At 43.5% G+C, this 24,279-nt stretch overlaps 1 protein-coding gene across 1 annotated transcript in view; it reads left to right on the top strand.

Annotated features, from left to right (window-relative positions):
* LOC126398252 (MAM domain-containing glycosylphosphatidylinositol anchor protein 2-like) overlaps nucleotides 1–24,279 on the top strand; it is a 338,561-nt gene that overhangs the window by 208,431 nt on the left and 105,851 nt on the right. Inside the window, exon 9 of the mRNA XM_050057437.1 lies at nucleotides 16,092–16,385. Within this exon, the coding sequence (XP_049913394.1) occupies nucleotides 16,092–16,385 (294 nt within the window). The remainder of the gene's footprint in view (nucleotides 1–16,091; nucleotides 16,386–24,279) is intronic.

Genomic DNA, 24,279 nt, shown 5'->3' with positions numbered 1-24,279 from the left:
TTTGTGGAGGCTTTATTTTCTTCACAATTTATTGTTTCTTATCTGTGAAATTAAATAAAAGCTTAATTTCCACTGAGGGAAATGGTTTCAGCTTACAGAAATAGACAGGAGGTCTGCGTCGTCATGACTATAATTATGTTTCTGGGGAGGTGCACATCAGGTTACTGCATAGGCTCTGCTCGACACAGAGCCTATGCAGTAGGTATGGTGTCGATTCGATGCAGAAGTATGAATCCCGCAAAACCTGGACATTTTTTGGTGAAAGGAAAAACTTATATTTCTGGGTTGTTTTTTGTTTCAAATTAAAGTATTTTATTGCTTTAGTGGTGTAGACAAAACTTCATCACTATTGTGCTGGCGTGGTAGCTTAAGTCTCAGAAGCCTCAGAAACTCAAATTATCAAAAGTAAAATGGTATTTCTACACCTGGACTTTTATTTGCCCATATTTTTGTTTCTTGAGTGACTGATGGGGAAACCAGTTTTTTAAATTAGTCCAATAATGAGCGAGAGCACTGCAGCTGGCAGCCATAACAAAGGCTGCAATGTAACCAATCAAATCAAATCAAATCAAATCAACTTTATTGCCCCACCACTTGGGGGTTTGTGCGTGGTCACTGTATGTCCAATAAAAGTACTTGTTTTTACCACTGATAGGCTCAGATTGTTATTCCAGGTGTTTGACAACAAAATGGAGATGATCCATACAGACAGACCTTCTTGTTAAAGAGTAACAACCTTTTTTAAAATACCAGAAACAGCCATAGCCAAACCCACCAGACTCCATTTAAAGAAACAGTAATTTTACCAGTATAAAATACACTTTATCCAAAGTGGATGGAAACAAAATAAAACTCACAAAACAATGTTGATTGGTCTTCCCACTGGTCCAACAAACACCAACTCTGGATTGGTTGAAATAAACCATTAATTCACCCAGTTAGATGTGAAAACATGCTGCCTCTATACACGCTAAAATCACTGTTTATTTAAATGGAGTCTGGTGGGTTTGGCGATAGAGATTTTAGGGCTGTTTCTGGTTAATCAAAAACAATCTTTTTCTTGAACAAAATGGTCTGTCTCTGCAGGGATCCTTTCTATAATGTTATCAGACATTTATCACAACAATCTGAGCCTGTCAGTGACAAAAACAGACACTTAAAGTGGATGTAAATTGACGTGTGAACATGCCCTGAGTGGTTACATTGCAGTCTGTATTACAGCTGCTGGCTGCAGCAGTCTCACTCAATACTGGAATAACTTCAGAAATTGTTGTTCCAAATTGTCATTTGGACTCATACAGAGGAGAATAGGGTCCAGATTGAAACATACCAAAGTTACCCCTTAAGCAGATGAAAGCAAAACTTTCTGCAGGACTTTGTGTGTGTGTGTGTGTGTGTGTGTGTGTGTGTGTGTGTGATTTGGGTGAGCCGACCCTTAAAGCCACCGTCTCCACAGGATAAGACTGCTTGTGTGTCTTCTTTAGACTGTTGGTCACTGCCTGATAAATTCCAGTAATCCATCCCAGGCTGAAAAATGTCCAGGAACCACTGTCCTCTACTGAGATTCCTAGTTACTGCACACAATTGCACCGCAGCACCAACGACGACTGTTGAATTGGATTCCTGCAAAGCAAAGCTGACTTCATCAGTCCGACTAATCAGAGACTAAACATCCATCGTCCTGTCATCTAATTGGCTGCTTCCACCACTGTTCCAACTAACGTTTGTATACATGTATACAGCATGTTAATAACACAACATACCAGTCCACCTTGTCTACCGAGCTGCATCATTCTGGTTTCAACTGTGGCATGTTTAGAAGTCCCATTGGAGCGGAGCAGAGTTACAGCAGCTGTTCACTGAGTCTTTTAGATACTGTGTTGTACATCAGTTGAAGGCGAGGCGTAGGTGCTCAGATAATGAAATCATTCAGTCTTTAAAAGTATAATCAAAGGAAAAAATCTGCTGTCAAACATCCACTTTTCTATCTTTTGTTTTAGATTTTAACATCAGTCCACCCTCCCACCTGTCAGATTGTTTAAGAAAGACGGCTGGAACAGCTTCACAGGCAACAAAAGAGACTTTTAGAAGATTGCTACATGGCACGCTGAGTACAGCTAACAATACGTTTCGTGCTTACTCACTTCCTGCAGGCTCTGCAATGATGGTGAAACGCGGTGGTTAGAGAGACAAAGCGATGGTCTTAATGTGTAATCTCCCAGTGTGAGGTCAATCAATGTGCAGAGAATGTGGTAATGCTCCGGTGTCACCAGGCATCACTTCATCGCCCAAAGGCTCCATCGAGGGGTGTGACCTGATCTCCTCAAAGCCTCAGAGACGCCACGATTTCGAGTCTCCTTGCCACTCAGATTTTAAGATTCTCCATGCCGGGGATTCCCAGGAGTTGGTGTTGCCACTGGCGCAGGAGACGTCTGTTTGTGCTGTGAATCCACTGCCGTGTGTTCGGCGCTGATAAGTGACTTTTGGTATTGTGTGATATTTTGCGATCGGGTTCACAACAAGCTTCATTTCCTTGTTTAAAGCACATCGACAGGCACCCTTCACACTTGCACACCCTTACCTCCTCTCACCGTCTTCCATCGCACACACACCTCGCTGCCACTCACAGTGTGAACATGAAAGCGGCGTGTCGACCTTGGGTGCATAATTATTGTTAGATAATCCTTTGATAATCCCTTCGCTATAAAACAGTGGGATCAGTCGCACCTGCCAAGATTGTTTCCTCATTATCTTTTAAGTAGTGCAGTCTCTTCTTTTGGAGTGCCTGGGCGATGGCGATGCACTAACACAGATCCTTTAATGTGTTAAAAAAAACCACTGCCGTCTGACTGAGGAAATAACCGAGGAAATGACTGACTGCATTGTGATCGTGTGCAATGAAAGGTTTCCTTAAGGCTTCGATGTGATTGCTTCCTAAGCTTTCATTGTTCCAGTCAGATGTGTGGGTATGAAATATTATGAAAGTGTTGCATTGTCATAAAGCTGTTCCTGTCATAGGAAATAATATATTGAATTCTTGCTTTTGCCAGTAACAATCACCACCGCTTTACCTGGATGCGACTGGGCTGTTTTCCCACAGAATGCTTGTCATGTGCTGCGTTTCTTTCAGTCAGATTGATGCCACAAATCAGAGAAGCGTCTTCACTGAGCCGCACAGTATAGCTCTTGTGTACTAAAGCGCCCTGTGCCTCTGCCGTGCCATCCGCCTGCAGCCTGTTTTGGGGTGAATAAGCCCTGTTTTTGTTCCTCTGCCTGTTCTCCTGAAGGGAGAAAGCCCGAGCCGCAATTAGAAGTCTTAATAAAAGCGTTTAGAGGAGATTACGCTGCAGGTCTGCCAGGGTTTCGTGCTGGGGAAGTGGTTGGAAAGCGATTGAGCCTAAAGTGTCTCTAGTCTGAATACTTTGGAGCTCGCTGGCTGCTCCGGCGTTGGCTCCGCTTCCAGATTCCAAACCCGGATTTAGCCCCAGCCCCACAGCACCGCTTTATAAAAGAGAATATTTATCATCTTTCCATTCTTTCAACTTCTGATGAGCACAGATTTCAGCAGCCTTCATGATGTCTCCCCTTCGCAGAACAGCGCTAATATTTACTATCGTGGCACACTCATTAAATAAGCAACTTCTCCTGCTCGTCGGGGGGGCTCCCGGAGATTGCGAGGCTAATGCTTATTCATGAGCGTGGTCCGGAAACGAGGACACAGACCTCCCCTTTGGATACTGTCAGGATTAAGAACCGCAAGACACAGGAACAGCTGAAAAGAGTTACGAGCATTAGTGTAAAACATCCCATAAACTTCTAACAGGAACTAGCTGATTAATCCTCTCATTAGTCTGCATGTTAAATGTGTGTTTAGTGGGTGTGTCTTGCTGGATTATTGCTGGATGATGTAATTATTGCCATTCTGTGGCTCTGACTCTGAAATGTTATTTGACTTCGGATTGGAACCACCATCGGGACCATCTTAGAGATCGCTTTTTAATAGCATGTTACTGCGCATGGATTCTTGACATTTAAAGCTGACACCCGCTCATTGCACTCTCTGTGTTATAAACTTACTACAAACACTGGATGCAGCCGACTTCAAGAAAACTACATCACTGCAGGGAGAATCGCCTATGTTGATACGTCTTCGCATCAGCTCATCCTCAGTCTGATTGATGATCACAAAGTAAGTATTAGGATTGAAAGTCACCTCTCTCTTCTTGTGAGGGAGATAAATCCCTCCATGATGAGTCCCTCAATTAGCACCCCGCTCACACCTGAAACTCTGGCACCACCCAGTGTTTCTGTCAATCTAAAGAATCACTGCAGTTAATGAATTAAGCAAATCAATTAAGTGCTCAGTTGATTAAAAAATGAGCCGGTTTAATAAACACAAAGCACAAGCTCTTTTTTTTTTTGTCTTCACCGAAATGAATTCGAGTCATCTAAAAGCTTGCAGCGGGCCACCCCCTCTCCGTCTATCCTCCTTTCAACTGTCCTGTTGTCTCTTTGACTCTGATTCGTCATGAGCTGCCATCATCCGAGTAGCCGAGCCACATGTGACTCTAATAGGGACAGCATGACCGCTGGCTGTTGACTGCGCTGATGTGCTTATTTCAGCTGCAAATTCACTGACCCCGATAAAGAGGAACCTGGTCTGCGTCCTGACTCACCTACAGGGTGCAAAGGTTCAACTGCTGTTTGGTCACTGTGGATGGAAACATCTTGTTCGCTGCTGTTTGCCATCATGTTTGGATGTGAGGAGTTTTCACAGAATGTGGGTCTTTGTTGTTGGTGGCCACATGTCCAGTCTCTTCATGGCTTTTTCTTTGGTGTGTGTATTTTATTTGGACAGTAGAAAATCCAGCTGTTGCAACAACACACACTGAATAATATGGAAACAATTCTAGAGGTGTATCTTACTTTTGCAATGTGTCAAGGCAGGGTACGTCCAGTTAGGATCATTTTTAAAGCATTAATCTGGTTTTCAGTCGACCACTGGCTAAGCCCCGCCCCGTTTAGTTACTGTTGCTGTTTACAATAACTCAGACAGATTTACCACCCAACATTCTTCGTCATTTTTAAAACAATTGACCCTTCACTAAGTCCCATCGCCAGACGCAGCCTGGGGCACGTCGTGTATTAATGATACTCGTTACCTGGAGAGGTTGGAAAAAGATATACGTTTCTTCCCTGTTCCAAAATCAAACCCTGAAAAGTGTAGGGTTAGCTAGCTAGCTACTGAAGATGTAGCCTACTGAATGTATACACATGCTGCTTTTGCTTTGTAATGATTATAACAGTGAAACAAAGACCGACCCTGCTGTACAGGAACCAGTGAAGGGAAGCAGGGAAACTTTGCTCATATTCAACCAGCTGTGTGGCATCACAGTGTGTGTCATCACAGTGTGTGCAGATGAACGGTGTTTGGGTTCGCGGAGGTCCAGTTCAATATGAGCAAAGTTTCCCTTTATATTCATTGTCTTGTGTGGGGATCAGCAGTGATGTGGTGGTTCACTTTTACACTGTGATCTGTAGCCTATAGTTCGGCTTTAGCTTCTAACTATCTTTGTCTTTTTAACCTGTTGTTGCTGCTGAGTCAGTTTGACATCCTGGATATATCCTTCAAACACAGACTGTAGACCCCTCTGTCTGCTGCTCTCTGGAGTCACTCTTTCAGTTGTCCAAAAATATGATCATATTTCTTCAGGGAGTGCAGTTAGTTACAGTGTGGGCTCCATGCTTACTGCGACAGCTTGTTGGACCATCACAAAGGGGCGGGGCTTAGTGAAGGGTCAGTTGATTGCTAACATTAGCCCGAACTCTGATAGCATCCAGGACCAGCTTCCACACAGCTGGGATTTTATACAGTGGATGTGCTAGTTGTGAATGGGGAGGTTTTTTTTGTTGTTGTTTTTTACATCACCTGTAGCCCCTGCTATTTTTAAATAATGTGTGTAATGGACTTGGAAGTATGTTAAGCTTATGTTAGAGCAAACGCACAGTTTGATTCATTCTCTGCCTTTGGAACGGCCAAAAAGGCCCTACAAACACTTTAAAGAGTAAGTGTGGTGTTTTGTAACCTGGATCCTATTTTCCTATTTTCGTCTTGTCGAAGCAGCAAATGGGAAAACAGCTGTAATGTAAATACTCAGGACATGTTTGCACCTTTAATTTACGGCCACAAAAAGGGCTTTTTTTTTTGCTGCTGACATGTTCAGATTATTATTTTAATTGTCTGACAGTTTAGAAATTATCCCCAGAGAGACAGACCTTAAGATGGTTTTTGTTTAGCGAGAAACAGCCCCAAACCCACCAGAGTCCGCCGTGTCCAGTTTTGCCCTTAAAGCTATGATTGGACAGTCGCTGTTCAGGGTAGCCAGAGGTCAGTTAGGACACATGTGTCTGTAATAGACCTGAAACTGTGACATGACTTATAACACCACACTACACGAAAAAAATGGTCCAGTCCATTCATTGAAATGAGTGAAAAACGATGCGGACAGTGTGAATTGTGTGTGTGCAATCAGAGCTAAAATCCTGAAACTAAATGTCTCTGATAGCTGTATGATACAGAATTAGGTCAGGATCTGTGAACTGGACTCACATAATGACATCTGAGAGCAGTAAATCCCAGTATTGGATTATAAAGCCAACAGAGATCCAGAAACAGGCCCAGTGAGCTGTGAACTGGGATGAAGGGGCCTAACAGCTGTCCCAGAGCTGGGATGCTGTCCTCTGAAATCTGCCATATGATAACAGTAGATGCCACGGTCATGCCACTTCTGCTGTGAGAGGCATGTAACCACCTGGCAGCATATGTCAGCTGTGATGTTTGTCTCAAACACTGGAAACTGTCAGTACAAAGCAACTCTGTGGTTTTTAAACACTAGTATGTGCATTTATGGAGGTGTGGGAAAGCAAGTGTGGCAGGCAGCAGTGTGGTGGTAGCGTTCGTAGTTACACTGTGACCAGTTTTTCCTTAAGTGAGTCCATAAAATATGTTAATAAGACTAGATAACTCAGCACATTATCCCCAGTGTACCTGCATATAGCATCAGCTGCACCACCTGAAGTCATGCTTTATGGAGGTGGCCATCTGGGAAATCACCTCCCTGTCCAGCTGGGAAAACCTGCAGGGAAACATGGATAGAAAACGCTCTTCCCTCCCTCATTAACTACTGTCGAGGCCCCTTGAGCGATGTACATAAACTCTGGTCCTTCCAGGGAGTTGTTCACTACTTAGCAGCAGAAAACGTGGAGGTGCTGCAGCTGTGTGTTTGTGCGTTTCTAAACCAGTGGGCATTCCTTTAGCTCTGACTGGTTGGGTAAATTCTAACAAACAGGAGTGTTTGTGGAGCCACAAATCAAACTGTAACCCATGAGGGCTTTGGTATCGAAAACCTGCTGCTCTACAATCTCAGCCGCATGAATTCATGAGGGGTTTGTGTGATTGATTGCAAGGTAAGTTGTAAGATATCAGGGGAACAGCGCTGAGCTGAAAACCCTCACTGGAGTATGTGTAGTCAGTAGTGTGTCGCTGCAGTCTATCAAAACACTAAGCCAATTTTAACACATCTGTGGATATTTATTACACTTGAGCAGCTCTGGGTATAGGTGCAGCTCTGCCACACACACACACACAAGCACACACAGATCCACTAACATGTCCACAGTGAACCTTTGGGATTCCTCTCTGTCCCCAGAGGTCCAGGACTCAGAGGAGCACAGAGTCCTGTCACATTGTGACCAACTCATTGGCCTCAAGCTGTCTAAACACACACTCTCACACATGCAGACACACACTCTGCAGGACTTGCAGTTGTAGAGAGCGCTATGTTGCCATGGCGACGGGGAGTGATGTCACCGCACTTACCCGAAAAAGGGGGCAACGGGAATGTTGTTTATTCTCAAAGATGTCCGTGTGCACCGCTCTGGCTCCCGACGCTGTAAGAAAATGCAAAGTGCCAGATATTTTTCACGGTTTGCAGTCAGCTCACATTGCAGTGTGTCTGCTGCGGCGCTGCTGGATTCTGCTGAAAGGCTCCAGCAATCAATCTCTACACTTGGAGGATCATTCCAGCTGAGGCCCAGGAGATGTTCAGCACTGCTGAGGCCAAACAAGGAGGTCCAGTCCCAATTTAGCCCTGCAAAGTACACAAGCGCACACATAGGCGCAGCGTTTTGAGACACAAACAACAAGAAGCATCCCATTGAGGAGCCGAGGCAGGATCACAGCATGGTGTCACCCGTGGGCGAGAAGAGAGACACTCAGCTATACGCACACGCTGAGATATAAAACCACGTAAGTGCACACTATACAAGCATACGCACACAGCGGGCATGCCCTGCAGGCATCACTGGCATTTGGATGGCTTTGGCACAATGAGAGCACAGTGAAGACCAGTAGCGGGCTCTCTGCCACACTGAGCATCTCAGTGGTCAGTCTCACACACAGAGGCAGGGTGTTCACTTGGAAAGAGAGAGCAGGAGGAAGAATGAGGTACAGAGTAAGCGAGAGAGAGTGATGAGCGAGTGTCTGTGCGCATGTATGCCTGTTTGCGTTTCCATGATGGTGCAGAGAGAGACAATGGCAGCTGATGGCCAGTATTTGTGCTGCCAAACCCAATAGGCAGACAACTGTAATTGCCTGCCTAATCTGGGCTGTGGAGAGGCCAGGTGTAATGATGGCAACTCAGTGAATACACCTCTCCTCCACTCGCTAATGGATGCTCGCTGCTCTCCTCCTATCCCACCGCTGTCAGTTCACCATTTCGCTGTTTGGAACCCAAGGAAACGTTCGGAAAAGTGGAGAAAATATGCTGTGGAAAGAAATATGTCAGCTCTTGACACCTGGCTGCCTCAGTCGAGACATTGTGTGAATACCAATCAGCGAATGTATTAGAGTGAAATGAGTGTCTGCTGTCATTGTCTCGGCGGAGATCATTTTTGCTGCTTCTTTGGTGCCAAACAGCTTTGCCAAGACTTATCTGTGAATGACCAGAGTTCATTATCCCGTGCTAATTACACCAACATGTTTATGTATTACTTACTCCAAGAGTTAGACAGAAATGTTGCACTAGCTGAAGCAGCTCTACGTGTGGTTTACAACGGCTAACAGACATATTAATCTAAGTGTTCAGTACAGTATTTCACAGATACAGTAGAATTAGTTTAAAGCTGCTATGATCAATATTTTTATATTAACAGTGGATTAAATTATTACATGTGCATTAAAGGTTGTCCCACTCACATCACACGTAATTATCACCTGATAATTAGCGCTATAGAGAGGCAAAGTCACACTCCTTCTGGCGTCACCCATGGGACCTTATTTCAGAATAAATAAGTACGTTTGTTAGCAGTAAGAGAAAAACGAGATTTTGACCCTTTTTAAAGGTCAGTTTGTGATAGTGCTGTTTGGTTATGTGTTCAGTGTACTCCATTGCTTGTCTCAAAAAGTACATCACCTACATCACCCAGCTAGCTAGGTAACTTAGCTATGTTCCAAAGCTAACGTTATCACACCTGATGTGTTTTCCTAGCGACTCCTAAGGCCTGTACCACAAAGCCAGTTCAACTTACCCAGGATATCTTTTCGTCATCTGGCTTGACTAACCCTAACATTGGCCGTCTGGATAACCGATACTACAAAGCTGGTTATCAGCTTGTTCAGTCAACTCTGGGTTTTCCTGTCCAGCCACGAGCGCGTTCATCAGAGCTATAGATGAAGTAGGCTGCTTCATATCATGAGATGAAACGGACTACGAGACTAAAATGTCAATGGTGCAGGATGTAAACATCATTCTGTAATCTTGTAACGGATAATGTTGAAAAAAAATGTTGAAAATACTATTCAAGAATTCACCATTGGTCAAGACTTGAAGCACGTGTCAGTATCACTGGGCTATGGGCCCATGTGACATTAGTATTTTTTGCCATGTAGTTGCATATCTGTCACTAAAAACACTTTAACGTGATGCCAGACTGTTTCTGCTACTGAAGTAAAGGGTGGAAAAGTAGCTGAGTTAATGACTGATGAGGTCTATCTGCTGAAATTGTACATTTATTATAACAGGAGCCAGCTATCAGTGTGTGGATTATTTTACTAATAAAATATTGCAGTGATGGAATCAGAGTGTAAAAGTAGTAGCACTATCACTGCGTACTGACCTATAACAATATATGGGCCAGAGCAGGTTAACTGTTCCCCCTGAAGTTACAGCCCTAACTCCAAGTCCTGCTGCGTAGTACAGGCCTAGGGTCCTTTTTATCAGTGCGAAACACACAGGTATCGAAGCTTTAGCCAAAGAGAGACTATGACATCACTTAGGCGACTTGTGTAGTCCTTCTAATCAGGGCTGTACGCAGGATTTTTGAAATACCGAGGTCATTTAGTCGTGGTGCATGTGGGGGGGTCAGAAATTTTTGTCAATTATATATCAAAAGGCTTCAATCTGGTGCACTTTGACAGCCAAATTAAGAGGCTACATCTATAAAGAACTACATAGTAGACATATTCTGCCATATCTGAAGAGGGGAGACTCTCTGGAATCTGGCAATATAAGAACCATGATGGTGGGACATTCTGTCACTTCACAGCTGTCCAAAACATGTGGTTTGTGCCAGGCGGACATGTTTGCCAGTATGTTTTCATTATTGCAAGAAATTCCATTGATTCATTCACGAGTCAAAAATGTGTTTTATCTGAAAGAAACATGCAATATTTACATCTAAGATCATAGAAAAATAGTCAACCAAGTGCAATGATGTCCTCCAAGATAATATTTGCCACTTTGTTTGCAGTAAAAAAAAAACCCATGGGGTTAAAATAGCAAGCTAACGTTACCTAGCTAACTAGCTGCCTCTTGTTAGAAGAATTACACGAAGCAAGCAAGCAGCCCACACTGAAATGATTTTAGTTTATTCAGTTACCTGGCTCGATCGCTGACTGCTGTCCACACAGCTGAGTGGCAGCCTGACAGGTGCCCGAGTTGCCCCACTAAACACAGCGCGTATGCGAGTGCCTCGATCAAACAAGAATGCCAGAATTTTCTTTTTTACATAATTGTTATTATGGAGAAGAGAGAGTCACTCAGTCACCTCCCATCGGTCCTCCCACGTACTTTCACCGCACAAATGAGATGGTTTATTTTTATTTTCATTTTATTCATTCATTTAGGTCGGACAAAAATACTGAGGTCATGACCTTGGTGTCCTCAATGGTAGTTACAGTCTTATACTTCAACAGTTTTACGACTGCGGGTGAGTAATTCGTACTAAAAATGATCATTTGGGGGGTGAAGTATCCCTTTAATGTCTAATTCAAAGGTACAATTCAATTTCACAATGCATACAATTTTCCAAACGTATCCTGATACATTTGTTCTTACTATATCTTTTGAAAATGCTTATACAGAGGTTCACATAATACCTAACATTAGCCCCCAGTGCCCCCCCGGTGCTGCATACTTCATGTTAAGTTACATAATTAATGCAAGGTCTCTTAGTAAGGTTTAAGGCAGTTAGGTTTCATAGGTTAGGTTTAGGAACTGAAACATGGTGACAGTGTACCCTAATGGTTCACTTGGTTTGACGCGGTCCTGAACACTGGTCTCCTGGGGGAACATCCTGTGTTGCTTGACCCATCCATGAGTGCATTGGTCACGTGATCCCAGCCATATTGGTTACGTGCGTGGGTTTTACACAAATTACTGAGTCATGGTTAGAGGGGTTATGTAGGAATTGTGGTGCATTACTTGTCATAGGTATACTTACAAACAGTGCATGAGAACAGCCTGTGTTTAGACCCACTCTTTCTTCCTCCTGGACACTGATGTTCTCAGTGCATAATGTGGGGTCAACAGTGAGCCAAAGTTGCGGTTGATGTTTCATTTTGGAGTAAAGATGGGGTTCAGCTCAACCTGAGAATCAGGGCTGCATGTTGAGCTTCGCCCTGTTTCTACCATCTGCCAATCACATCCAGTTTTTTGTCCTGTTGTTTCAGCATTTTGAGTGAGTTAGAACCTTTTGAGTCACCTTAAGGACAAAGGAAATCAGCGACAGCTTCAGAATTGAGATGGCAGCGGGATTGTTGCCTCTCGTCCAGACAGAAATGGGGTCAAAGGAAATATAGCTGGACTCCGTTTCGTTTTCTGGAGATTGCTAGCGATTTCATCACCATGAAACTTCACTGTGGCTTGACTTCATTCCAGCTGCAGCATTGTTTGGGCAGAATGACAGTGATTCGAAAATCATCTGGGAAGCATGACACGGTTTCATCATTGCTGAGAAGATTTTCACTCCTCAACTCTCTGGCTGCAAACTATTTTTGGGAGCAGCGCTACAAAATAGTCTTGGAGTCTGCTGATGGTTTGGACTTGTACAAAAATACATGAAAACAAAAATACACACACACTCACACACAGCACTCTAGGAGCTGGTGCAATTTGCCAGGTTTGCTAATTAAACAAATTCACTTGGCCAGCATGCTTGATGAGGAACCAGACTGCGTGATCCAACCTGCTAGTTTCCTCGCTTTCCAAACTTAGAACACACACACACTCACACACACACACACACACACACACACACACACAAGGCACACTCAAGGAAACCTGCAAATGTGTCCAGCAATTTGGCACTTTGCTCTTCTTTTATTATTCATAGTTCACTTCCAGCCAAGGCTCTAAGTGTCCGTTAAACAAAGGCAAAAATATTTATTGGGTCATATTTTGCTACACGGCCAGCAATAACACTATATCACCTTTGGGAGTGTTCTGTTGTAAATGCTCTGAATTATACGACGCTGTGCTGAGATTGAGTAGCTGCATGAGGAGGAGGGCAGAGAAGCAAAAAGCTGTGGAGAGTGATGGTAATGATGGCGAGGGTGATAAGAATTATGAATGTTGTAATGAACGGTGGTGAAATCCATCCTGAAAATAGTATTGTGATGAGAATGTGATGTGATGATGAACATTATGCTGAAAATGTGACAAGGATGATGATAATACTGTAATACTGATGATGGTAATGGCAATGCTGACGATGATGATGATGGTATCTAGAAGGGTAATGCGTTGCTTAGGCAGATGTAGAGTAGATAGAGTGTGTTTATAGTGAGATTATTAGTATTCTTTTACCTTCTTATCCAGTGATTTATTGCCTGCTTTCACTGTAGGAACCTTTCCAGGGGCCCAGGAACTATTTCAGACACCTTAGTTTCATTTTCACCGGAAGAACCATGGATTAAATTTGCCATAGCTCCCAGAGACAAAATAGACTGGCCCCCGAACTACAGGGATGGAGTTTACAGTGCAGAAAATCGCTGTTTGGTCAAACACAAAATTCATGGCTGCTACAACCCCTTAACAGCTCCATTCACACAGGGTGCCGCTTGTATCAATACTAGGCTGAGGGTCGGACATTTCTTGTCCAAGTCATTGATGTTAAAGACAAAGTGAAGTTGTCCGGTTTCCAACTGGTCCAAAAAGAGCAAGATAATGAAGCTGAGAGTACGAACGAGACAGACAGATGGGGCGGCAATTAAGTGAAGATAGGAAGGTAATCAAAGTAAAACTTAAATGGACAGTTCACTCCAAAATACAAAATACATAGTCTTCCTTTCACCTGTCGTGCTATTTATCAATCTAGATACCGAGTGTTGGAGATGTTGCTCGTAGAGATGTCTGCCTGCTCTTTAATATAATGGAACTAGATGCCACTTGGCTTGTGGTCCTCAAAGCGCACAATGTCTCTTTCCATAAATCATGATACAGTTACTCAAGATGATCCACAGACCTTGTTGTTTGATAAGGTGATTGACAGAGCAGCATTACTGGTCTCTGCTTTATCCAGTGCAACACACCAGGCTCACTGAACTCAGATCAGAGTTTCAAACTAGGCAGCAATGATCAAATATGAATCAAGATTTGGTTACTGTATTGCTTATTTTCAGCTTTAAACTATTTTCTGATTCACATTTTAGTGTACTGTTTAGCTCTAATTTGAAAAGGTTTTCGAAAATGGTCCGAGCAACGTCCCAACTTGCAGGTGTCGCCCAGCACTATCTCAAACATTGTATTGCTCTGATTGGTTGTAGGTCTTTCCACTTGTTTCCAGGAGCTTTTCGGTCTGTGTGTGTTTTTATAATGTCCACTGGAAATCGTAATGAACTGAGAGGTTCAAAACTAGTTTCATGTCAAAACTATTTTCTTTCTACCGAACCACAGCTGCCAACTGTATCACCGCGCAGAGGGAAGTGTGCATCTACTGCTAGCTTACCTAGCACCACTGAGCTAGCTAATGTTACAGCTCAGCTGAGAAGTACATCATTAATGTTTCCATCTCATGCTGTCATGCACAAGCCTCTTGTCTATGGCCATGTTTACACGAAAACGATCCACTGAAAGCAGAATCGTTTCTCATTTTCTTTTTGAAAAAAGTTCCGCATTTAGACGACAACGTTTTGATAACAATCGCTGTGCACACAGATCCGCAAAAATGACCAAAACCGCTGCAGTATACATGCCAGGCCAGTAGTTGGTGGTGTGATGCTTACAGTTCCTTCTACAGAGCGGCGATATATAAACAAACAAAATGGCAACTGCACGAACATTTGTCTGGACGGACGACAAGGTGGAGTTGCTACAGTAATTCTACACTATGATGGGGAAGCGTTGATAAATTCAACAGGGTGAGCAGCACAAGCAGAGCTCGGGACTCCGCCATTGTTGTTGTGATGGTCGACTTTCTCGCCCATGCCCAGTGACTGGAACCGTAATGCGCATGTGCGAAAGTCTCTGTTTTCAGAGGAACTGCATATTGCAAGTTTACATGACAACGGAGACGGTGCTGTTTCCAAAAAGTTGCACTCTGGAACCCGTTTTCAAAACTTTGCATTTTCAGGCACCCAAAACGCCGCTGTCGTGTAAACGATCGGCCAAAATGCAACTAAAGTTTACCGTTTTCAGTTGAAATCGTTGTCATATAAACGGGACCTATGAGTAGATGCACTCTTCCTTCGGTGCGGCGATACGGTTGGTTGGGGTGTGTAGAAAGAAAATAATTCCTACATGAAACTACACAACAAGGTCTGTGGATTATCTTCAGTAACCGTGTCATGATTTCTGGAAAAAGACACGACTGTTGAGGTTTTCAAATTTTTTGTGACATCTTTTACCACTATATTTGAGACAAGGCAGACGTCTCTGCGGCAGATATCTCCAACACGCGGCAGCTCACACCAAAATAATCTAGACTGACCAATAGCACGACAGGTAAGAGGAAAGTATGTGTTTTGTGCTGAACTGAGCCGTCCCTTTAAAGGAAGTTTTCTTAGATATGAAGGTCCAGCCAGGACACAGTTAGCGTAGCGTAGCATACAGACTGGAAGCTGGGAGAAATGGCTATACTGGATCTGTCCAAAGGGGAAGTCTGACCAAGATAACAGATTCAACCAAGGACATAAATGTTAATTAGTTTTACTTTTTTGAAATAGTCTGGCACTTAAACTCTCCCCTTGGTGTTTGTATGAAATAAGTACAATGACTCAGCTTTATTTCCTCCTGTTATATAATTGGACTGATTTGTTCATGGTTCTTCAGATGCATTAGAGAAACAACAGGTCCTTGTTTAGATCCTGACTTTAATTCCTGTGGCTTCCTACGACCTGGAAACTATTAATCTATAAGGGCTATTATTGATTCTTTTCTTTGTCTGTTATGGTCACAAAGTGCATTTTGCTTGTCAGCTCTTCATTGCATTGTTCATTGTTTGCCATTGCTTGACTGCATTTAACTTCCTCACTGCTGCCCTCCATGATGGTTTTACTTCAGGTACATGCTCAGATCGTCCAGTCCTAGCCGTTAGCCATCGCCGCTGCTAATATCCGCATGGTCCTTCCATACAAGCTGTGTATGTGGCTGAGACTCAGCTTCATCGCCATTGCAACTTGGATGCTCATTCGCTCCCCTCCTCCCCCATACCTTCCACGCCACTTCTCCCCCCAGTCGACCATTTCCTCTTACCCCGCCTGCTGACTTTCTAGAGCCCCATATCAGTCCCTCCTCTGTTTTTCTCTTTCTTAGTTCCCCCCAACCTGACAGTCCCTCGGGGCAAGTCCCCCCTGGTGGCCCGCGAGGGTGACACAGTGGAGCTGGAGTGCCTTGTTTCAGGGAAGCCCAAGCCCATCATCCTGTGGTCGAGAGCCGATAAGGAGGCGCCCATGCCGGACGGCAGTATGCAGATGGAGAGCTACGACGGCGTGCTGCGTATTGTTAATGTGTCCAGGGAGATGACGGGCTCATATCGCTGCCAGACCAGCCAGTTTAATGGGTTCAACGTGAAGCCCCGGGAGGCCGTGGTGGAGCTGATCGTACAATGTGAGTAGACAGTGGATATTTTTTGTCTGTGTGTGTCTACATGTGTGTCTACATGCACGTTGCAGTGTAGTAACAGGGCGTCATTTGTCTCTGTGATGTGTTTTCTATGTACACAGTGTAATTAATCTCTGGGTTCTGGTCCAGTGTGACCAAAATTGAACATTCCTCCATTTCTTTCCTTCCACGCCCATCCAATTTCCTTCTGAAGGCTGTAAAATTAGTCTGGTCCCCTGGTACCCTGCAGTCAGGTCTGAGCGGAGAGAGCTCTGACTCCACCTCTTACACTAAGGGGAGGACTTTATCTGCTGAGTGTGAACTGTGCAGAACTAATATTAACAGAGGCACAGAGCTCTAGGTACTGACGTCCACACATATCAGGGTCTGTCTGTGCATGTGTGTGTGTGTGTGTGTATGTGTGAGCACTCACGTCAGACAAGACCCACAGACTGTGTGCCACGTCCCCGGGCCTCAGCACCACCGCTCATTGTGAAACCCCTTCCATTCCTTAAGATGTCACATTCAAAGATGGCTTAACGGCTAATTAGCGAGTGGCTAATTTATTCCCACTAGTATTCATTTTGTATTCATTTATGGAGATTTGAATGGAATATTTCGAATGAACGTCAGGGATTCAAAGCGTTTTCACTCATTCAAGGACTGGGGACGTTTCTCTCCGCCGCAAAAAAAAAAGAACGGAAGATGGATCGGAAGGAAATTAAAGCGATCTGTGTAGGGTGCCACCATTCTCTGGCAAGTGATTATAGGAAATAGAAAAAGTAAGTCTCATTGCAACAGTCCCATTGTTTTCCTCATGGCCTACTTAGTTAATCCATACATTCTTCCATCTCGACCAAACCTTATCTAGGAAGAACCTGTGCAGCTGTATGTCACTCTTGAACTACTTTCATGTGAATGGCAATTACTATGCTCTACGTCCTCCCCATTGGACATGCCAAACATAACACTGCAGGAAAATATTCAACAACTTTAAATTGTGAACAGTAAATCAGAATAATGGCCGCAGCTCAACCTGGGTTTTGATTCGAGGTGATTTCGACACACCCAGTACCAGTACATTGATTGAAGAGGAACAAGAGCAGCCCCCCTGCACAGCTCGTGCTGACAAGGATTAGCATATAATTCTGCCCTCATTTTTTCTGGGGTTTTTATTGTACTCTTTGCTATGGCGTTCACGTTTCAGCTTAGCCGTTAGCCACTCTGCTGCGTTAAGAGTGTTAATGAAGTTTTGATGTGCTTTGAAGAAGACTGTGTTACAGTTTTTGGCTGAATTGATTATGATTATGCAGTGATGACAGCCCGTATCAAAGGTTAGTGGCTTTGCTACGCACCGATGCTGACACCATAAAGTAAACAAAGGATTTGGACTCTAAGATGCCCTTCATTAATTAGCAACACCCGGTGGATCAGCTGCCTCATGCAAAGAGGGTGTGGTGTGATAGAGACAAGTTGTTGGACGCAAAATTAAAACAAGATTGGAGTTAATGGCTTTTTTTATTTATAGGGACAGTTCATCCTAAAATCAAAAATACATCTTTCTCCTCTCACCTGTGGTGCTGTTTATCAATCGAGATTGTTTTGGTGTGAGCTGCCAAGTGCTGGAGATGTCTGTCTTCTCTCCACTATAATGAAAGCAGCAGTGGGGTGGAGGCTTGTGCTGGTTTTTCATATGGACTACTATGTGACTTGTTTAAAAGAAGGACACGTAGAGGTCACCCCAAAGTTCACCTCCAAATCAAAACAACAAATTTTTCCTCTCACCTGTGGTGCTATTTATCAGTCTAGATGTTTTGGTGTGAGTTGCAGAGTGTTGGAGATATCAGCTGTAGAGATGTCTGCCTTCTCTCCAGTATAGTGGAACTAGATGTCACTCAGCTTGTGGTGCTCAAAGCGCCAAAAACGTACATTTGAAAAACTCAACATCAAAGTCTCTTTATAGAAATCATGACCTGGTTACTCAAGATAATCCACAGACCTCATCGTGTAGGAACTATTTTCTGTCTACTGAACTACATCTGCCGAACATATCACTGCGCAGAGGGAAGCATTCATTCACTCAGGGGCAAGAGGTTCATGCTTGTGACAGCATGAGATGAAAACATTAATGGCGTCCTCCTCTGATGAACTGTAACGTTAGCTAGCTCAGTGGTGCTAGGTGAGCTAGCAGTTGATGCACGCTTCCTCCTGCACCATAATGCAGTTGGCAGGTGTATCTTGGTAGAAAGAAAATGGTTCCTACATGAAACCGCTCACAACAAACATGACCCAATTACTTAAGATATTCCACAGACCTTGTTGTGAGCAGCTTCATGCAGGAACTGTTTTCTTTCTACTGAACTACACCCACCAACAGCATTATGGTGCAGAAGGAAGTGTGCATCTACTGCTAGCTCACCTAACACCACTAAGCTAGCTAACGTGACAGCTCAGCTGAAGAGGATGCCATTAGGTGGATTCCTTCACCTTCTTGCTTCGTGACTTATAGCCAGTTTCTACTGTAGGAACCTTTCCAGGGGCGCAGGAACTATATCAGAAACCTTACTTTCATATGACTGGAGTAAACAGGGGCTAAATGTAGTTTATCTGCCATAGTTCCCAGTGACAAAACAGTCTGGCCCAGGAACTGAACAGTGCCTGCTGGCTGGGAGACTGTGGAGGTATCGGGATGAAGTTCACAGTGCTGAATGTCACTGATTGGTCTAACGCACAATTCATGGCTGCTACAACCCCTTCACATCATCATTCGCACACAGTGAGCAAGTACAGAGTGCCACTAGTATCACTGCTGGGGTGAGGGCTGAAGACTTCTTGTAAGATTCATTGTCAGGTCTCCAGAAACAGCCAGACGAAGAGTGTGTGAACGACCTGAGAGCACGAGTGAGTTCAAGAAATGGAGCAGCGATCAAGTGACGATAGGAAGCAAAATTTAAAGGGACAGTTCACCTCAAAATTAAAAATACTATTATTTATATTACTTCTTATGTATAGTGCTGTTTTTCAGTCTAGGTTGTTTTGGTGTGAGTTGCAGAGTGTTGGAGATATCAGCCATAGAGATGTCTGCCTTCTCTCCAGTATAATGGAACTAGATGTCACTCAGCTTGTGGAGCTCAAAGTGCCAAAACATACATTTGAAAAACTCAACATCAATGTCTCTTTGCAGAAAGCGTGCATCTACTGCTAGCTCACCTAGCACCACTGAGCTAGCTAATGTTACAGTTCAGCCGAGGAGGACGCCATTAATGTTTACATCTTGCGCTGTCACGAGCACGAGCCTCTCGTCCATGAGTCGATGCACGCTTCCTTCTGCATGGTGATACATTTGGCAGGTGTAGTTCAGTAGAAAGAAAATAGTTCCTCCATGAAACTGCTCACAACAAGGTCTGTGGATTATCTTGAGTAACCAGGTCATGATTTCTGGAAAGAGACATTGCTGTTGAGTTTTTCAAATGTATTTTTTGACACTTTGAGCTCCACAAGCTGAGTGCCATCTAGTTTCATTATACTGGCTTTGAGCTCCACAAGCTGAGTGCCATCTAGTTTCATTATACTGGAGAGAAGGCAGACATCTCTACGGCTGATATCTCGTACACTCTGCAACTCACACCAAAACAATCTAGACTGATAAATAGCACGACAGGTGAGAGGAAAAATTTGTTGTTTTGATTCAGGGGTGAACTTTGGGGTGACCTCTCCGTGTCCTTCTTTTAAACAACAGTCACATTAAAATATCTACCACATGTACAGTAGTCCATATGAAAAACCAGCACAAGCCTCCACCCCACTGCTGCCTCAGTCGTTTAAAAAGACTTAAAAAATGGATGATGCTGTTTTCCCCTCTGCTCCCTCTCAGCAGAGAGAGCAGTTTACTGCCACAAGCAGCAGTAGGTCACACTGATCTTGCCTACCGTTTGGAAAGCAGCAGGGGCACATACTGTATTCTGCGTAGCATTTTTCTCAGAACGGCACAATTAGAGCAGGGAAAAAAGGCAAATAAGCACAAACTGTCCACAAGCTTTTTGGACAACAGCTACAATTATGCAGCATTTAGGAAAATGTCTTTTTTTCCCCTGCATTTGCGGCAGCGTCACACGCTACAGCTCCATCTGCAAATCAGTGACAAATCAAAGCCATGACACAGACAGCCCAAAATAAAAGACCTCTTCAGATTCTAGGAATAAAATGTCCTCAAGTCTGAATAAAAAATAGAAGTCTTCTTCACAGGCACTATGTGTAACAGTTTCAGTTGTTCTTTGAGACAAACAAATTTTGCAGTCAAAAGTGTGTACTAGCACATGTGTATTTATGTCCATCAGCATATCTAAGTATGTCTGTAAGCTCCGAAATACTCATTTACATACACATTGCAACCGGTGTCTCATCATGTACGTGCGCCATCTTGAAAATACAGGTAGGTACAGGGACATACTTGAGAAATACGGAATCGCCTTTCGCGTTTTCACTTGTCGGTTTCCGGTTTCCGCCTGCAGGTAGAGTGAAGAAAAGCAGCAGCAGTGAGGCTAGTCACAAGTGCTGGTGCATTCGAAAAAAGGCAAAAAGGCATCGTGACCGGTGATTTCAAAAAAACGAGGGTCAACATCGGGGTAGCCTTTCCCAGGTGGAGAGAGCTGCTCAAGGAGAATCACAGCTAACAGTGGCTAACAGCTGTTAGTGACCAGCGCCGCTAACAGCTGTTAGCGCTGTTAGTGCTGTTAGCGGCACTGGTCGCTCACAGCTGTTAGCGACACAGTGTTGCGAGGAGAGGAATGAGGTGTGTGAGGTTGAGCCACTTGTCAGTTGTCAAAAGACAAGACGTGATTGGTTTGTTTCGATTTACACCCGCCCCAACAGGGGCAGCCAGCATGGTGAGGAGGGGGTTTGTCAACTGGCGTCGCGTGTGTCTGTGTAGCAGCCTGAATGAATACTCCATAAAGTATCGGATGACATGGTTTCATCAATGTTATCATAGCTTTTTGGTACAGAGCGCTATCCGTCTGAATGCAATATACGATCTCAACACTAGATGGGAGAAATTCCTACACAGTGCCTGTTTAAATGTCATAAAACTATTCGAGGAATTCAAACAAGCCATATGTAATTACTCTATGATGTTAGACATGAGACACAGTATTGTATTTAGTTCATTGTTTATTGTTTGTATGTCATAACAGTTCGGGACAAAACAACAAAAACTGAAGCCCCAGTGGCGCTCCAGCACCATCATGGCTGCCACTGTAGCCAGTAAGTCAGTGTCCACCAGACGCATGACCAAAGTGTCTCACTTGTGACTCTTTGCTCTTTTGGCACTGGGTCTGTTTTTGCCAGAGAAGCATGAAATTATTTTCAGGGTATATAAATACTTACAATTATTGACAGTTACAAGTTACAGTGACATTAATAGTTGAGATCTAAGGACTGCAATGAAATAAAATCAGACAATTACAGAAATACAAATTAGAATGCCCACAGGGAATTCAGGGTTCAGTACCTTGCTCAGGGCACCTCTCCATTTACCGGACAGAGACTTGAACAGGGGCCCCTCTGGTTCCCAACCCATGTCATATGGTTTAGCTCCGGCTGCCCAACTGCTACAGCAGTCGTACAGTGGAAACCACTAACAGTGACCACATCTGTCTGGGCCACATTTATCGCTATAAACACATGAAACACATTATCATAACCATTTTTCTGTTTCCTTATTTCTCATGCAGATTACTGTGTAAATCATGGGTCTGCTATTAAAACAAAATAAAAGCAAGTCGAAATCCTTGGTCCAGATCGGTTCACACAGCCTGTAATCAAAGTTGGGAACACATGTCCATATTTATGAGGTCACATGGTCTGACAACACCTCATCCACCACAGATGCCCGATTAAAAAGACAATCTGTGGCATAAAGTTATTGCATTCAGATAACACACAACCCACAAAATGATAATTTGGAAATCATTTACTCACCCTGTGTTTGGTTGATATCATTGAAAAAAACTTTTTTTCTTGCATGCAGTCATGGTAAACGAAGAATTAAAAAGTAGAGAAAACTGTTGATGAATCTTAGTAAAAGGGGCCACATGTAACAACAGCAAAACTAGATCAGTACATACCTTTACAAATTGTCAAACATTTATCAAGTCGTATGCTCAGTACTTCCTAAACACATGCATTGTTGCTAAAACCTTCGTAAGTACTGAGCCTTCGACTGGAGTTTGCATGTTCTCCCTGTGTCAGCGTGGGTTTCCTCCAGGTGCTCCAGCTTCCTCCCACAGTCCAAAGACATGCAGGTTAATTGGTAACTCTAAATTGTCCGTAGGTGTGAATGTGAGTGTGAATGGTTGTCTGTCTGTGAGTGTGAATGGTGTATGACAATGGTGAATGAATTACTGATAATATAAATTGGCACTATCAGCCTGTTGTACAATAAGCTCATGTCATGGACTGTGTGTAATAGCGTAACCAAATATGTATCTACTGTTTTGGATGAAGAATGATTGTATTAACAAAGGGTTTGAATGGCCACACTCAGACAAAACACAAATACCAACACATTCTGACTAATATAACAGAATCATGACCGGCTGATCCCGACACTGTGTGGGAGGAGAACTCATCCAATTAGCGATGCTACGCAAATAGCAGTTTGTCAGACTGCTGAGGAAGAAGGTCTTGTATTTTCTTTTAGTTCTGGCAGACCTTTACAGTGCATGTTATAAAACTGGTCAGATATTTCATACAGTGTAAGCGCAAGGTGATCACAAGCCACAGATGTCAAACTACACAACGCAACACACTCCCACCTCCAGTGCTGAAATGGAAGTTAAAAGACAAAATAATGGAATAAGGTCAAAGGCAATTAGATTCTTGTTTGTATGTCACTTGTCCTGCAAAAGCTGATCTGAAGGAGGAGGAATGCTGCAATTTTCCTTTTGCTAATGTTAACTACTCATGAAACACAGACGCTCTGCTGTGGTGCAGATATCTAGAGAACGCGTAGAGGCGGAGGGAAGTCAAGATGTCCCCTACAAAGTCTTCCTCAGTCTGACAAAATGTCAGATTTGATTGGGAGTAATCATAAAGATGAGAAGACAGATGAGATGTTACAAATAAGAATAATAAGACTAAGTAAAAGAAATGTAAAAGAGCTGTGTATGGAACCAGAAAATGTCCCATTGTGTGGTGTAACAGATGGTCTCAGAGCAGGAGAGGAGGAAAAGGACCTTCAGACTATAAACTCAGGTGGCCTTAGCGCAATGTAAAATGAATAATGATAAAGAACTTAATATTCAGCACCTAGGGTTTTTTATCCATTACATACTTTAATGGCTCTGTTCTATCCAAAATGATAGAGTAAAACATGAAAAACAAACCTTAAACTGTATTTTCAAGCAAAGCTGTAACTCCCACAAAGGTCCACAACCTTTGAATGACCCCGTCTTCTAGTGTCACAGTATCACAGGCGCTCTCGGGTGGGATGTTTCTTCTTGGACAGCCAACCAAGGGAGGCCGCCTCCTGTCACACACTGCTGCTGCTGCTGCTGCTGCTGCTGCTGCTTGTCTCAGTGACAGTGGACAGGGGTCAGTTACAGGGAGTGACTAGTGTCAGTGACACTTAAATGGAGAAGACCTGCCTCAGGAGGGGAGACTCCATGTGAAAGACATGTCTGTTCTCACTTATACCCATTTTCCACAAAATTAGCCGGCATATACAGATTCTTTAAACACAGGAAAAGCCACAGACAAGAATGTCTTTTTTTCCTCTGGTGTCACGTTTAACATCATGAACGTGCCAGAAAACAGTTTAGTAAGGGATGAGGGAGAACACCCTAATATACACTGCGTTCCAAATTATTATGCAAATTGTATTTAAGTGTCATAAAGATTA

This window comes from Epinephelus moara, chromosome 12 (assembly GCF_006386435.1).
Source record: "Epinephelus moara isolate mb chromosome 12, YSFRI_EMoa_1.0, whole genome shotgun sequence".
Classification (NCBI taxonomy): Eukaryota; Metazoa; Chordata; class Actinopteri; order Perciformes; family Serranidae; genus Epinephelus; species Epinephelus moara.
Note: the sequence above shows the minus strand (reverse complement) of the source record. Positions and strands in the feature narration are given on the sequence as shown.